The 15,445-nt window shown below is 35.0% G+C and overlaps 1 protein-coding gene across 2 annotated transcripts in view; it reads left to right on the top strand.

The window, feature by feature from the left end:
• The window catches only part of LOC149801420 (3'-5' RNA helicase YTHDC2-like), a 128,090-nt gene that overhangs the window by 39,287 nt on the left and 73,358 nt on the right, over positions 1-15,445 (top strand). For both annotated transcript variants that reach the window (XM_089955522.1, XM_089955521.1), the window contains exons 7-9: positions 7,107-7,209; positions 11,419-11,575; positions 12,561-12,615. In XM_089955522.1, coding sequence (XP_089811648.1) covers positions 7,107-7,209; positions 11,419-11,575; positions 12,561-12,615 — 315 coding nt within the window. The remainder of the gene's footprint in view (positions 1-7,106; positions 7,210-11,418; positions 11,576-12,560; positions 12,616-15,445) is intronic.

The following is a 15,445-nucleotide window of genomic DNA, read 5'->3' as shown; positions in this document are numbered from 1 at the left end:
TGCAAACGGCGGTCACTTTAATGTTTAAAACAATGCTACCACCTGTATGAGCACAAATCAAATGATAATTACCTTTTCACACAGTTTTCAAGCTTTAAAAAATTTTAAAATTTTTTCTCTAAAAAAATACACACATTTTTAGGACTTGGCTACAATAGTGTTACATCAGAATTCATTATATAATGAAATATGTTATAGTGTGGTTACTTCTGTTATTTGTTCGTGTGTGTGTGTGTGTCTATATATATATATGGATGACAGTATGTTCATGATTTATGAGCACATTTTTACTTTAGAGGTATTTAAATTACCTCATGGCCTAACTATATACATGTAAATGTAGTAGAACGCCAGTTATACAGATTGTTCAATTGTACTGACTCATGTCCTCCCCCATAAAATGTAACTCTGCATATTAAAATCAAATACCGTCGTATCATTTATTTTCATTGGGCTCAATTTTCATGGTTTTGTATTTTTTTTTTAAAGCCGTTTTTGTGGGTACTTAAATTGATTTTGCCTGTCAAAGTTTGCATATTAGTAGGTATTTAATTTCATGGTTCAACCTCTACAAATACCCAAAATAAAGAATACAAAAGAATAAAACTATGCCAACACAAACGGCGGTCACTTTAATGTTTAAAACAATACTGCCACTTGTATGAGCACAAATCAAAGACCTGGCAAGTTCAATACTTACACATTGTTTTTGACCAAGTGATTAACATCAGTCGAAGCAGATGCAGCCAACAACATTAAAAAAATACTTCCATCTCTATGAGCACAAGTAAAACACCTGTCAAGATTAATCACTTTTGCCATGTTTTCATTTGAGTGCTCAACATCAAAGGAAGCCGACGCAGCCAACAACACTAGGCCACTTGATTATTAAAGTACTTATGAATGATCTCTTACTTAAACCACTGTCCATCAAGTTGCACCATCTGTACTTTCTGACAATCATGGCGTTAACACAGTGGCTTAAGAGTGGTAAAATTCAGCTTGGACCCCCCTCGGTTCCTGGACTTCCTAACCTGTCAGAAGCTGCAAACACAGCACAGGCTCTTGCTTACCAGGCAGCTGATGACGCAGTAGAACCCCTGCTTCAGTCACTATCCCGGAAAAGAAAGCAAGGAGAGTATAACAGAGTGGTATGCTAAACAGGTCATGGACACCGTTATGGAAAAAGATGTTACTGGTGACAATCAGTGCACAGCATTAGTAAATCATGCAACCTCATTAATCAAGCCAATTCACACTGAATGGATAATTGCAGCTCACACGACAATGAGTGAAAGATCGGACCTAATTATTAGTGGTTTTGAGAAAGCCGGAGTTGTTTAATGTAGCATTTTGGGGATTATTTACCTGAGAAACATTTGTGAGTATCATGAGACTTAATTGACACGATGCTGATACAGTGGCTTTGTCCAAAGATCTGTGAAGTGTGAGCTTTAATACTCTGCTGTAATTAGTGTATATACATAGTTTTTCATTAATGATAGTGTTTCAAGAAATAGTTAGAGTATTTTGCATGATTGCTGCTCATTTGGATTAAAAATGCATGGATAAAATGAAATGTGCTTTCAGAAGGATTTAAATGTTTCAACAACAGTTGTACTCGAATGAAGGATCGATTTGAATAAGTATTAAATTTAATTTCATATACTGTTACAGTGGAACCCTGCTATAACATGATAATTTGGGTCCCAAAAATTGGGTCACGTTAATAGCGGGGTTGCATTATTGCAGGGTTTTACAGTATTTTACTTTTTTCAGAGAACAACTCATTGGCACATATACGTGTATTCATGTCTAATGTATATGATGATAGGGTATCAACATGGATGACATCCTTCAGAAACACATAAGTTCTATCATACCCCAAGGCAGGAACAATCTTCTCTCCCTTTTAGATCATCTGGTGAACTGGGAAAAGTCAGACCTGTCCATCTCAGAGTTTTGTCCATCTGGGCATGGAACTTTTAACCAGCTGGAACCTGGTGCGATTTTCTCATGTTCATCTTATCAAAATCATCAAACTTATCAAGTCCATTTCCAACAGGACTTGGTTTTCAGTGAGAAAGATTTTGCAGTTCCTCAGCTTGTTCAGTATGGCAGCAGACTTGATCCCACTTAGTTGTCTTTTTCTGCGCACTTAAACAGTCATGATCACACCTGAGATTCAATCATTCCTGTGTCAGTGGTGCAACCCAGGTTGCCGGGGGTGGTGGGGAATCCTGCTGGAGAAGCCCCAAGTGGAAATAACTATGTACTAATATCAGTGCACATATTTGGGGTACCTACCAGTTGCCAGACATCACTACTGTCTGTGGTATGTGGGAGCTAAGGGAATGGTATGTGGGAGCTAAGAGAATGGCCTGTACACATCAGCATCCTAAAAATGAAGGCTGTCATCAATGCCATTCACTTCTGAGAAGATCTACTCTCATGTAAGATAGTCCTCATTAGGTCTGACAACTCTGGTGGTGACCTATCTCAAACCCAAAGGCACCAAATCACCCAACCTGTGTGTTCTGATTTTATCTATGACAATCCCCACTTCAACGTACAAATCAGACACATTCCTAGCAGACTGAGAGGAAATTGGCTAAGAAGCTTTGAGCCATCTGTGCGAGCCTCATGTTCAAACGTAACATTTCGATCCAAGATAAAATAGAAGTTATTGGCTGTCACAAGATTTGAGCTTCTGAAGTTCTTATTTCAAAGATTTAGTGTTGCAGAGGTAAACCTTACATCTGGTTGGTCTGGTAGCAGTAGCACAGATGGCCATCAGACCTAACTAGGTTAATCAACACAGTCATCCTGTTAGCTTCATTGGATATACTGGTGAAATTTTTTCGGTAAGATTTCAATATTCGTCTTCTTGACCGTATGTAAGGGTCATGGATCATGTGACCCAGGCTGTGTTATGTAATTAAGAGAATAGGTTATCATTCATATGGGGAGCCAGCCATCATTCTCTAGAAAGATACTCAGTATTCCCTCCTCCTATTACTTATTCTTCTTGCATTATGTGGTAGAGCATCTGCCTTGGATGTGGGAGGCCGCAGGTTCGAACCCCGACTGAGTCATACCAAAGACTTTTAAAAATGGTCATAACAGCTGCCTCACTTGGCGCTCAGCATTAAGAGGTTAGTGTTAGGACTGGTCGGCCTGGTGTCAGGATAATGTGACTGGGTGGAACATATGCTACATGTCTGCAGCATGATGTCCAAATCTAAACATCACTATAAACTGCCACACTGCAGACATCGTAGCGATATGACTGAATCTTTTTATAGAGCTACATTAAAAATCTAAATCACACACACAACATCTTATATTAAGTTATTGGGGAACGTATTCAGAAGAAAAAGCAAATTTTTAAGTAAATTATGTTTCTTTGAGAGTACTTAACCAATCACAATGCTTAAAACCACTCCCAACCACCAAGCAAGCATCCTCATTTGTATATCGCTGAACTAAAAACTAGCAATACCTGGTGGTGGCAAGAGGAGATAATAGTCAAGAATTTTTGTAATTTGTCTATATGAAATAGACAAGTAAAGATGATTTTTATATTTTAGTAGAGCTAGATTCACAAGTTAGCAGGCTAATATTCCTAATGTAATGTGATTAGGTAAATATTTTTGGAGAAACATAATTTACTTACAAATTTGCTTTACCAGATTGAATGATTTGTGTAAATTCTGGTATTTGTTTATTACACCCTAATATCTTCAGCCCTGTTACAAGGAAACCTTGCAGTAACATACTTTGTTATAACAAATTTGGATACACTGCACTCAGGGTTCACATTAGGCTGTGCTCTTGTGTCATTGAACTTTTTTTTATATATTTGGTTCAAGAATGCTTTCTCCAGGGTGTCTGTAAGGCACATAAAATAACAAAGACCGGAGAAAATGAAGACAGAAGATCACAGTTGATTTTAGACTGGATTGCTTGCATTCCAGGCTTACCAAGTAGAGTACACTAATTGCTGAATAATCTTAAGATGATTCATTTCATTAGCTGACATAAATATTGTACTGATTTGATTAGCTTGGGCACCAGTTAAAAGCATATGATCCATGATGACTTATAGAAAATGTTGAGACAGTCTGGAGTTTTGTTTGCCCCAATGTCCTTGTCGGCTAAAATAACTGTGACCTTAACAGTGGGCAAGGCATTTGTAGAAAACTGATGTGGTCTGACAAAAACTGATTTAAAGCTTGTAATATTGAAAAGGAGTACATTTATGGCAGAAAATAATAAATGTTATGATGCAAGTACCTGTGATGATAATACATGTATGTTTTAATTGCTTGGCTAAACAAGATACTGGTGTGGTGTTTGTAAACCCTAATGTTTTTTCTAAATGACCCCACTTTTTTTCCCTGGTATGCTTGTTGTGCTCCACTTGTTCATTCTTTGGAATGAGGACCGCACAGTCATGGTATGGCTTCAAAAATGTTGGAGCCTCATCACTAATTTCTCCTGGCTGATTTGAATTACTGCAAAGTTTATTGCAAAAGTAAATGAGTCTGATTTGTTAATATGGTGAGATGTGCTGTAGTTTTTGGAGAAAAAAGTTTGTCCAACTTTAAAGATGTTAAAAGTATGTATTTTTGAATTTTAGTGCAAATGTATCAATAGGATATCATGGTACTTTGCTATTAGTGTATTATTTTTGAATGACTTGAGCTGTTATAAAAGCTGATAATTGTTGATCTAATTTGTGCTGAACCATCAGCAAGAGTGCTGATAATTCTTATTTGTGTTTGTCTTCAGTGCATTTTGTAAATTGTTGTTCTATCCAGGCCAAACAATAAATCATGAATGCATGCTCAGTCAACCAGCATACATACCCATGCACTCAACAATGTCATTATTGAAATAGTTTATCACCAGAATTGATAAACTGATTTACCTACTGGGTAAGTAATTGCAAATCATCAACATTAATCCCTTAACTAGCGATTGTTGCAACTATTTGGTGCTGCTTTATTAACAATCTTGAAACAAAAGCCTTTGTTGTCAGCCATTGGTCACAGCAAAAATTGATCAGCAGCTAAAATCAATAATTTCAAACTCAGTCTCCAGTAACTATCACTTACCGATAGTAAGTGGAATGAGATATGCTGTGTTTGAAGATGCTGCCAAGGTTGAGAATATTTGTTGGCTCATTTACCATCGACAGTGATACATTGTACCTGGAAATTTGAATCAATATTATGAAATTCTCAACTTTTATTAGGAAATCATATATTTTGTTACATTTTCTTTCTAAACAACATTTTTAATAAACCCTAAATAACATTTATTCATTGAAAATTGACAAATGAATTATGTCACATATGCCTACAAGTTGCAGTACTTTAATAAATAAATACCAATTAAATAAATTTTTTCAAGTGAAATTAGTGTTTTAATTCTATCTTTTAGTTCAGTTTAAGTGTAATCATCACGTGTCCTCTTGTATTCAAATGTGAAATATGTCACTCTACTGTAACAGCTATGTTTGCAAGTGTTTCTCAGAGAATCTACTTAAATGCTGATCATATATTTGTATCTGACTTCCAAAGTGTTTGTTCTTTTGTTGCACTGCATTAAAACCAGACCTTTGTATTATGTTAATTCTGTTGTTTTTTATCAGATCAAATAAAGGGAGTAGAATAAAAGGAAAGGTAAAAGGCGTGCAAATCCTACCTGTAAAAGAGCTAGTGGCCCTTGTCATATGTCAGTTCAATTAATTTAAATTGATCATTGAATAGCTTAAAAATATTACTGTGTAAGTAATAGAATTAAACTACCTTAAATTAGCCCTCCTCTTTTACAAATGTGATCAAAGATAGCAAGGCAACCAAGCATAACAAATACTTGGTGAAATAATAAGATTTGTTTCACATAAATGGTTCATTGTGGAGAAGTGAGTTTCAGAGTTCATAGGTAACTTAAAATTCCTAAATTGCCACTCAGAGATTTCCTCTGTGTGTGTGTGATTTAGACGTTTAATGCTTAGATTTTGAATGCAGCTTTAACAATAGTACTCTTATCACTACAGTTTTGGCAGTGTGCTAGTGACAGTGATATTGAGCACTGAGGCATTGAATCAACACTACAAAACAAAGTCATGTAATACACCATGTTTTTCGTACATGTGAAGGTTGTTGAAACCAGTTGAAATAATGTTATTGATCTTTCAGAGATTGGGCATCTTGAATTAAAGGTAATATATAAAGAAAACTAACAACTTCATTAGTAAAAGTTGTATTGACAGTTTTTCCTAATAAGACTGTAAAATGAGTATTCGGTGATTAAACAAGCCCAATTTGCTCCCCAGCCCAAATATTTTTGTATGCCCAGGAATGTCACCCCTTATTGTTTTGGAGGTCATTTAGCTAAGTACTAATGTTTAAGCAAGTGTCTATTTGACTATTCAGTAAAAAAATAATTCATTAAACTTAATGTCATCTACAATATTTTCATATATATTTATAATCTTTGTATTGTAAAAAAGAGAAGAACATTATAAGGCATTGGCTTTTATTCAGATCCTTTACTTTTTATATTATAAATTTTGTAATCTCTAAGTTTAGGAAATAAAATACATTTAAAGTAATATTTCCCAAAAGCCCTTGAATTTATCGGGGAATCCAAATGTTAAAATTTAATAAATATATCGCTTTTTAAGCACGGAATATTTGTTGAAAATGTATTTTCCCCAAACTAAGAATAAATAAATAATATTTCATAAATTTGGATGGATGAAATTTCACATGACTATCAAGTCAACAGGTGGAGTAGATCCCCTTTACTAGAGTGACATGCAAAATTACTATTATTTTTCTTTTCTTTGCTACTTTTGCACCCATTTTTGGAGGTAAACACAAAGCAACATGTGGAGAAAGTTCAATTTCTGTAAGTAAAAATACTCCTTAAAACTTGTAGAAGTCCTTGAGAAAACAATTCTCTGGAATTGTATGATCCATGAATCAGGTTTTCAAGGATTAATATGTGTACATTAATCATTAGTTTGGTCATATTATGGCAACAAGTTCTTGATAAATCCATAAAACTGCTGAATGATATTTTTTTCCCAGAGTTTCTCCAAGGACATTACTGACCTTCTGCACCAATGGTGTCTTGCTTAGGACTTTGATGGGAGGGGATTCTGCCATGGATACTGTCACACATGTCATAGTGGTAAGTTTTTTGAAAACTCATATAGTCATTGTCTGTTGTTTTAGTTATTTGATCAGATTCCCAATGACCTTGTGTATTCTTTCTCAATATAAATTTCATAATTCAACCAGATGTCAGTAATATTTATGTCTTGTATTCCTCGACCATCAACAGTCCCTTTGCTACCTGATTTGAAACAGCTTCTTTTTCAAGAGCCACTTACAATGCTGGCTATGTTCTATAAATAATTTCCACTGATCTAAGCAGACTTGCCAACCCTATGATTTTGCTCTAAGTCTTACGAAAATGACCCTTAAAATATGGATTTACGGAATAAAATGAAAAAATACAGAAATAAGATTGTTGCTTGTCCATGTTTGATTGGATCTGGGTTTAACGTTAGCTTTAATAGGATTAGTCAGAGAACCAGACTAACTTTATAGTAGTACTTAAGATGCTTTACACTGCACATATTTTTCCAAGAAAAACATGTCTGTGATTAAATTGTTGTTGTTTTTGTTGTTGTAGGGTTTAATGCCATTTTTCAGCACACGATGGGCTGTACATGGCGGCCAGTATTAATGGTGGAGGAAGAACCCGGGAAAACCCCGGAAAGAGCCACCGACCCACGAGAAGCTACTGGCAAGCTTTCTCACATACCCACATTAGCTGAATCTGAGACTCGAACCCATGCAGACAGAGTTGAGATGTTAGTGATCCATAACGGAGAGCGCTTTAGACCACTCGGGGCCCCGATTAAATTGTTGATTATAGAATTATTTAAGAATAAAAAGGAATATTTAGATTGTTCTGAATAAAAGCAGGAAGGGACACAGTTATACTTTCTGAACATCACGTGTATATTTGTTTGTCACATGACAGGAGATACAATTGTCATCATGTGAAATGAAGAAACATATTCTAAGAATTACATCAAGTTGAGAGATAGCAACAAATCATCGAGCTGCATAGGGTTCGGAACTAAAGTTTGTGCTATTGTACTAGTAGTAAGTAAGGTCTATGCTTACTTTACAAACTTTTCAAATGACCATAATGTTACCGTCGATGCATCAGTTTGGAATACCGAACTTTTAAAATACACATTTTCCAACTTGACAAGAGCAGTACATGATATTTTGTTGCACCTTTAAGTTACTGAAAACTGGTCAGACTTATGTAAGATATCATCTGCCTTACTGAGATGATCTTGTTAGGAATGGCATGTCTTTCTAAGCCATCTCACTGAGTGCACCTCAGCCAACTTTAACTAAAGCATTTTAAGCATCTTTTGTATATTGCAAGCACATTCTTGCAACATGAAGTTGAAAATGGTAGAACATATTTCCAAGAATATGTTTCCATTTGGGCATGAACAGTGCTGCCTGGGATTCTTGAAGGGACAATTTATATGCATAAATAGTGAATTCCAGTTAGGATTGGACACTCCAGTTTAATCCTAGCAACAGCACCTCTCTTTCCAGCCATGATACATGCACCATTGGTTCCAAGAGCAGCAAGTTTGGTTTTTGAGTCCTTTTATTCTCATGTTCAGCTGGAAACTTCTCCACAATGACACTGGCATTGGCAGTTGATTTATTTTTTTCACATCTAGTACTTTCACTGAGCAGCAACAAAAGAGTTCCTGCTTATTTCTTTTCTCCTTCAGCTTTTCCTGTTCTACAACCATGGCAACATCTTCCTGAAACTCAGAAACACTCTTGTGGCTTGCATGCTCAAATACCCTATTACAAGTTAGCTTCAGGTCCAAACTGTCAAACAGCTCAAGAATATGCTTGAAATCTTTCTTGAGAAATTCACTTTTGACTAGATAATGTGCTTTAAAATTTCTGCATCTTTTAACAGTTGGTTTTCCACAGCTATAACATGGTTGGCAGCTGAAAAGTAACAGCAAAAAGAATGTTTAGATAATTTTGAGGAATTAATGTAGTCAGTGGTAAAGCATTTAGCAATTCAGGTTAAAAGTATATCTGGTAAGACTTAATACTACAGTAACAAATTCAATGACTACATATCACTAGAATCAATACTACTTCAGCCAGAATTTATCTTTAAATTTAAAGAGTGCTAATATACAGGGTTCTTGCGGTCTTTGAAGGTCATTGTCAGTTCGGGAAAAATGAGGTAGCATTTTAAAGGCCTTGAAAGTTTGGGAAAATCTAGCAGATTACCCTGAGGTCTTTAAAAGTCTTAGTAAATTTAAATAAACCCAAACATTTTAATTTCTTTCCATAATCACAAATAAAATTGTCCAAGGTTGTTAGATTCGGATGTAGTCGAGTTTTCGTGGTTTCTTTCTTTTGATTATTTATAGTTTGAATTTCATCATTAAACAGTATTGTAACATTTTGCATTCATTGTTTTCTCATATAACCTGACCTGTATACAAAATGTTAGCAAAAATAGGTCTTGGAAATCTTTGTTTGTGGTCTTTGAAAGTTTGGGAAAAGTCTTTGAATTTATCATTCAGAATTCTGTATGAACCCTGTAATAAATCAAAGAAACTACCCATTACTACTAAATAGATATGAGACAAATGTTACGTCAAGTACAACTACTACTACTACTACTAATACAACTATTACACTCCCTTTACTTAAAAATTGTTTAAATCTGTGATCCTGTTTTTACAATAGACACAGTTTGGTAAACAACAATACAATAGTATGTAGGAAATCAAGAATCAAACTATTACAAAATCACATGCATCTTTTGGTTTAAAAAAAGTTTCTTTATCATGGGAAATGAAGATTAATCTGATGGAACTTAAGGCAATCATACGAGACTATTGCATAAAATAATTAATGTACATTTATCTTTTATGTCAAATAATAATTAATGCGACAGGAACTCATTTTTGCTCATTAATAATTTGTTAAGCATACTCATTTATAACATGTCCCACATCTTTATCCATTTTTATTAAATTTAATTTATATAACACAACATGTAACTTTGATGTTTGACAGTAAGATTAATATGTTCAATCCATTTAGTTTTGAAGTAATAAATTAGTTACAATTGATGCCCAGCCAGTTATAGTGAACTGTTTACTTACACTTAGCTTGAGTCTCGGATTCAGCTAATGTGGGTATGTGAGAAAGCTTGCCAGTAGCTTCTCATGGGTCGGTGGTACTTTCCGAGGTTTTCCTGGGTTCTTCTTCCACCATTAATATTGGCCGCCATGTATAGCCTATCGTGTGCTGAAAAATGGTGTTAAACCCTACTACAACAACAACAACAACAACTTACCCTTAGCATGATACACATTTGTTGTTTTGGGTGAGGTTTTGTGTCCATCAGCATAAGCTGTGTCAAGTTTGACCTCAGTGCAGCATGAATAGTGCCTGCGTCCATAATTATCTTGCACGTGGCAATCCATTGAATCCAAATACAATCATTTACATAACTTTTACACATTTGTAGATAGAATCTCATTTTTGTTAGATTGGATCTGGCTTCGTCAGTGTGATCAAGCTTTCTCTTGGGTTTAGCAGGGCTTGTTCAACCTGTTTTAACCAACTATTAAATGTCCTTGTGCATCAGATGAATAGTTTAGCAATTCATATGAGTTCCAAATGAATAAAACTTGTGTCAGGTGTGAATTATTGAATTATTGGTTCTAATTTGTAAATCTATTGACCCACCTCATTAACAGAAATGCAGTAACATATATTAGCAGCAAAATAAATGTGCCATTGGCTGTAAGATTGAATATTTAGAATTTAATCGTAAGTAAATGTAGTCAGTGAAATGTATAACTGCCATAACATCATAGTTCTCCCAGATATGGTTCTGCATCCTAAAATTGTGCCTAAGCCATGTGGTATATTTTTGTTTGGGACATTTTTATTTGAATCAATCAACACCCTGTCATCCTTTTCAAAGGTAATAAATCTCATTGTCTGTGAATATTATTAATCATTTAAGCCTGTGATCAAGCCCTTAATCTTCCCGTGAGTGACTGCTTTATTTACCCATCAACAAATGGGCCACCATTTTACAAGTAGCAGTAGACAAAAATATAGGTTACAGGCCAGTTTTTATCTGGAGGTAATCTCAGAATAGTAGGTTAAAATTTAAAGCCTCTGATATGCACAAAAACATGACTCTGCATAAGAAAAAAAATTAACATGAAAGAAAAGTGACCATAAAATACTGTCTTTTGTTTTAACAAACTGTTAGAATGTCATTGCTTTTCTTGACTTGCAGGATGAGGTGCATGAGCGTGACAGGTTCAGTGATTTTATACTAATTGCCTTGAGAGATTTGCTTCCCAAATTTCCACATTTGAGACTAGTGCTGATGAGTGCAGCTCTCAACATACAGCTGTTTGTAAAGTACTTCAACAACTGCCCTGTTGTCAGTGGTAAGTTTGCATGCATGTACTTATTCTCCTTTTTTAAAAATTTGGTGAATTAGATCTTGACATTGGATATCAGTGTAGATGCATTCATTGACAAAATAAACAAGAAATTAAATTAAACTGTTGATGGATATACATTAGTGTCTTGCCTACCACAAAATATCCTAATGAAAACCACAAGTTAGACAAACAAACAGATATTTGTCAAAATTAGATGGCGGTCTCATTATGGAGGTAAATTTGTTTTTTCATACTTGTAAACCTGGTTACTGTTTTAGAATGGTCTTTATTCAAGGTTGGTTACATTGTGGGGGTTGCTTTTATGACAGCTCTTTGTTATTATTGCCTATCAAGTTTAGATCTTTCGTAAGTTATTTCAGAGATGATTGAACAGATCTTTTGTTTTACAATTTGTACCCATCCTTAAAAAGAGGGTCAAATAATATTTGAAATTTTTTATACATTGTCGTTCACCAGATACTAACTTCAGTATAAAAATCACAGAAATCGTAGTTACATGGCAGGCTTTAATTGAGTTTCTTGACATTGTAATTTATCCTTGCCTAAAAGTATGGTGCTTAAGACAGGATTAATTCACATCACAAGAGGAGTAAGTTTTCTATTTCGTATTTTGATGCATTCATTTGTAGGATAGTTGGAGGTATATATATACTTTAAGTTGTTCATATACGTGTATAATGCATCAAAATAGGATTAGATTTCTTTATTAAGGTTATTATTTCATGCCATTCATGTTATAGTAAAGAAACATGGGGTGAGGGAAATGGTTTAACATGCATTTTATCAAGTACAGTACCCTTATCACCTTCACCATTTTGGTTACTATAGTTTTTATTCTTATATGTCAGTTACAAGTGTTCAGTTTTGAATGTTTCCTAAGGCTGGAATGTCTTTGATACATGAAGTCCACATATTTCTAGTTCACTAAAATTGCTTACTTTTTTCTTCTTTTTTTTTCTTTAACCAGTACCTGGTAGCTTGTTCAATGTACAGGAATTTTTTCTGGAAGATATTCTTAATTGGTGAGTATTATTAAAGAGAAATTGAATGCATTTTAAAGAATAAAAAAAACTCAGTAAACTGTAAGTTTAAAGACAAATTCATTATGCAATAATTGTTTTTATTTTGTTATACCCAAGATCAAGCAGTAGCAAACTATGACCCATGAGCTGGATCTGGCCAGTGACATGGTTTGATCTGCTTATTTACATCATCGGGTGTAGCTTGAAAAATCACATACCCGGCCTGCACTATGGTAGAAGTTGCCCAGGCCTGCCCAAAATGCAATATGGTGCAAATGTTGGGGGCCTTGGACTCGTGTTAACAATTTATAAGTCAGAATGAGTGGATCAGATCTACGAGGTTTAACTACAGTTAGTGCATCAACTCATATATATAAAGGAATGTATTACTCACTTTCATTATCAGTACCTGTAATAAAGATAATTTAATGTATTTCAATTTCTTGCATTTTTGCTTCATTTTTGCTTCTTTGGATTTGCAGTTATCAATCCTTCCACCCATGTATGCATACATACCTTTATGCATAAATCTTTAAAACATATAGTATGCAAAGATCTTCCTCATTTTAGCATAGTAGTTGGGGTCAATTACCACCAATAGTATTATGTACAAAATGATGTTATAGTGAGTGCCATATTATGCTGTTGTTGCTGTTGCTGTTGTAGGGTTTAACGCCATTTTTCAGCACACGATAGGCTATAAATGGCAGCCAGTATTAATGGTGGAGGAAGAACCCGGGAAAAGCCCGGAAAGAACCACCGACCCACGAGAAGCTACTGGCAAGCTTTCTCACATACCCACATTGGCTGAATCCGAGACTCGAACCCATGCAGACAGAGGTGAGATGGCAGTGATCTGTAACGGAGAGCGCTTTAGACCACTCGGCCACTCGGGGCCCCGCCATATTATGTAACAACTGGTATCACAAGAAAAGCATTATATTTTGAATATTTAAAATTTATCTGTTAAAAGTGTCATAAATTTAAAGTAAAGATAAAACACTAAAGTTCCTCTTTTCTTTCAACCTATATTGTATTACCTAATACAAACAAAAATTGGTGATGGGTTCCATAGTAGTACTGTGTTATATCTGAAATCTGGTTAGAACAAAGTGCATTATAATGAGGGAGAACATACATATGCAGACCTGCCAATCCTTATGATTTTGCCACAAGTTTTATAGAAATGACCCTGAAAATATGGACTTTTTACAGAATAAAAGTACAAATTACTGAAATAAAATTGTTTGCAGCAAAATCCAGATACTGGCTTGTCAGATTTAGATCTGGGTTTCTTATTAGATTCAGTGGAGTTGGTCAGGGGAACCAGACTAACTTTACTGGAGTGCCTCATATGCTTTAAACTGCACATATTTTTTTAGTGAAATGTCTGCATGATCATGATGTTGCTTGTTTGTTTTTTTAAATGACATCCAACAAACAATACATTTTTAGGATGAAAGGGACAATCCTGAAAAAGACAATAAACCTCATAGGAAGTTTTAATAGTTTGTGCCAAAGAATGAAAAAGAAACATTCAAATTCTTGGGGGAAAAAACAGGAACGGACAACAAATTTAGTGGACATCTTGTGTGGATTTGAGTATGACTTATGGCAGGAAAGATGATTGTCGTTGCCATGGCCCATTTGAATTATTTTTTGAAGGATTACGTCAAGATGAGAGATAGCAAGAAGCCATTGAGCTCTGTAAGGTTTGGAAATGCAGACTGAAACTGTACTGGAGGTAATTAACACATAACCCCTGGAGGTTTTTGCCATTTTTGCCTGAAAATCGAGTAGGAAACACATTTTGAAAGCTATTTCTGAATGGACTCGAAAACACCAAATCCCCAGTCATCTTTCAATAACATACTGCCTAGTTGTGTTAGAAACATCGTTTTTCTTTGGCTATTTGACTTGCGCATGAACAGAAGGGTGAAAGTTGGACTGGTTTTTTTTATTTTATTTTTTGTTATTTTTTTTTATTATTTTTTTTGCTAAACGGAGCCATTATTTTCATATGGAGACCACTCTTTATTCCAAATGCCCATCTTATCCTACTTTTTGCAAAGGCTTATCTGTCTGCTTGCAGTTCATACCGGTTTGCCTTAGATCTGAGACCAAAAAGTCTAAAATCCGGACACAAAATCCGACCACGGGCGAATTTTGCGCTAAAAAAAAGCCGGGTCCAAAAAATGAGGTTTTTCTATCTGTATTTTGTAGTGCAACTAGATATTCCAGATTATTTGGTATCATTGTAGAGCTACATCTGTCTACCTTCCTATATAATACCATCCACATTAGTGTATCATGCATGACCATGATGCTACAGAGCTCAGCAGTAGGCTACTACCTCCTGCCCCGTAAAGTCGTCGCTAGGGGTTAATGTGTTAAGGCCCAAATATACTTTACAAGAACACAATGTTTACCATCACAGCATTGGTCTTGAATTACACTTCTGGACTGTTAAATGCATGTTTTCCAGATTGTACATGATATATTGTTATACCTTACTGAAAAAGGTCTATTTTACAGGGGAAAAAATCGACTGAATCAGTGAGGGCACATTGTTACCTTGTGTAAATGTTTAATTTTTGAATAGAATTGGAGTGGATGTGTCAGTAGTTTTTTTCTTCACTAATTAAAACACCTTTTGCCATGGCATTTTTTTGCATCTGCAGGAAGTAGTGTCATAGATTTTGGTTTATTCATCCTCATTCCCATATTCATTCATGTTCTAGATGAGATTTTCCTTGCACAAGGAAATTGCATTATTTCTTCTGATTTGAAGATGACATAATATCTTCCATGATTTTAGTGAGACATGAAA

This window comes from Sinohyriopsis cumingii, chromosome 4 (assembly GCF_028554795.1).
Source record: "Sinohyriopsis cumingii isolate HCF-2022 chromosome 4, ASM2855479v2, whole genome shotgun sequence".
NCBI classification, from domain to species: Eukaryota; Metazoa; Mollusca; class Bivalvia; order Unionida; family Unionidae; genus Sinohyriopsis; species Sinohyriopsis cumingii.
This window is presented reverse-complemented; position numbering and strand designations above follow the sequence as displayed.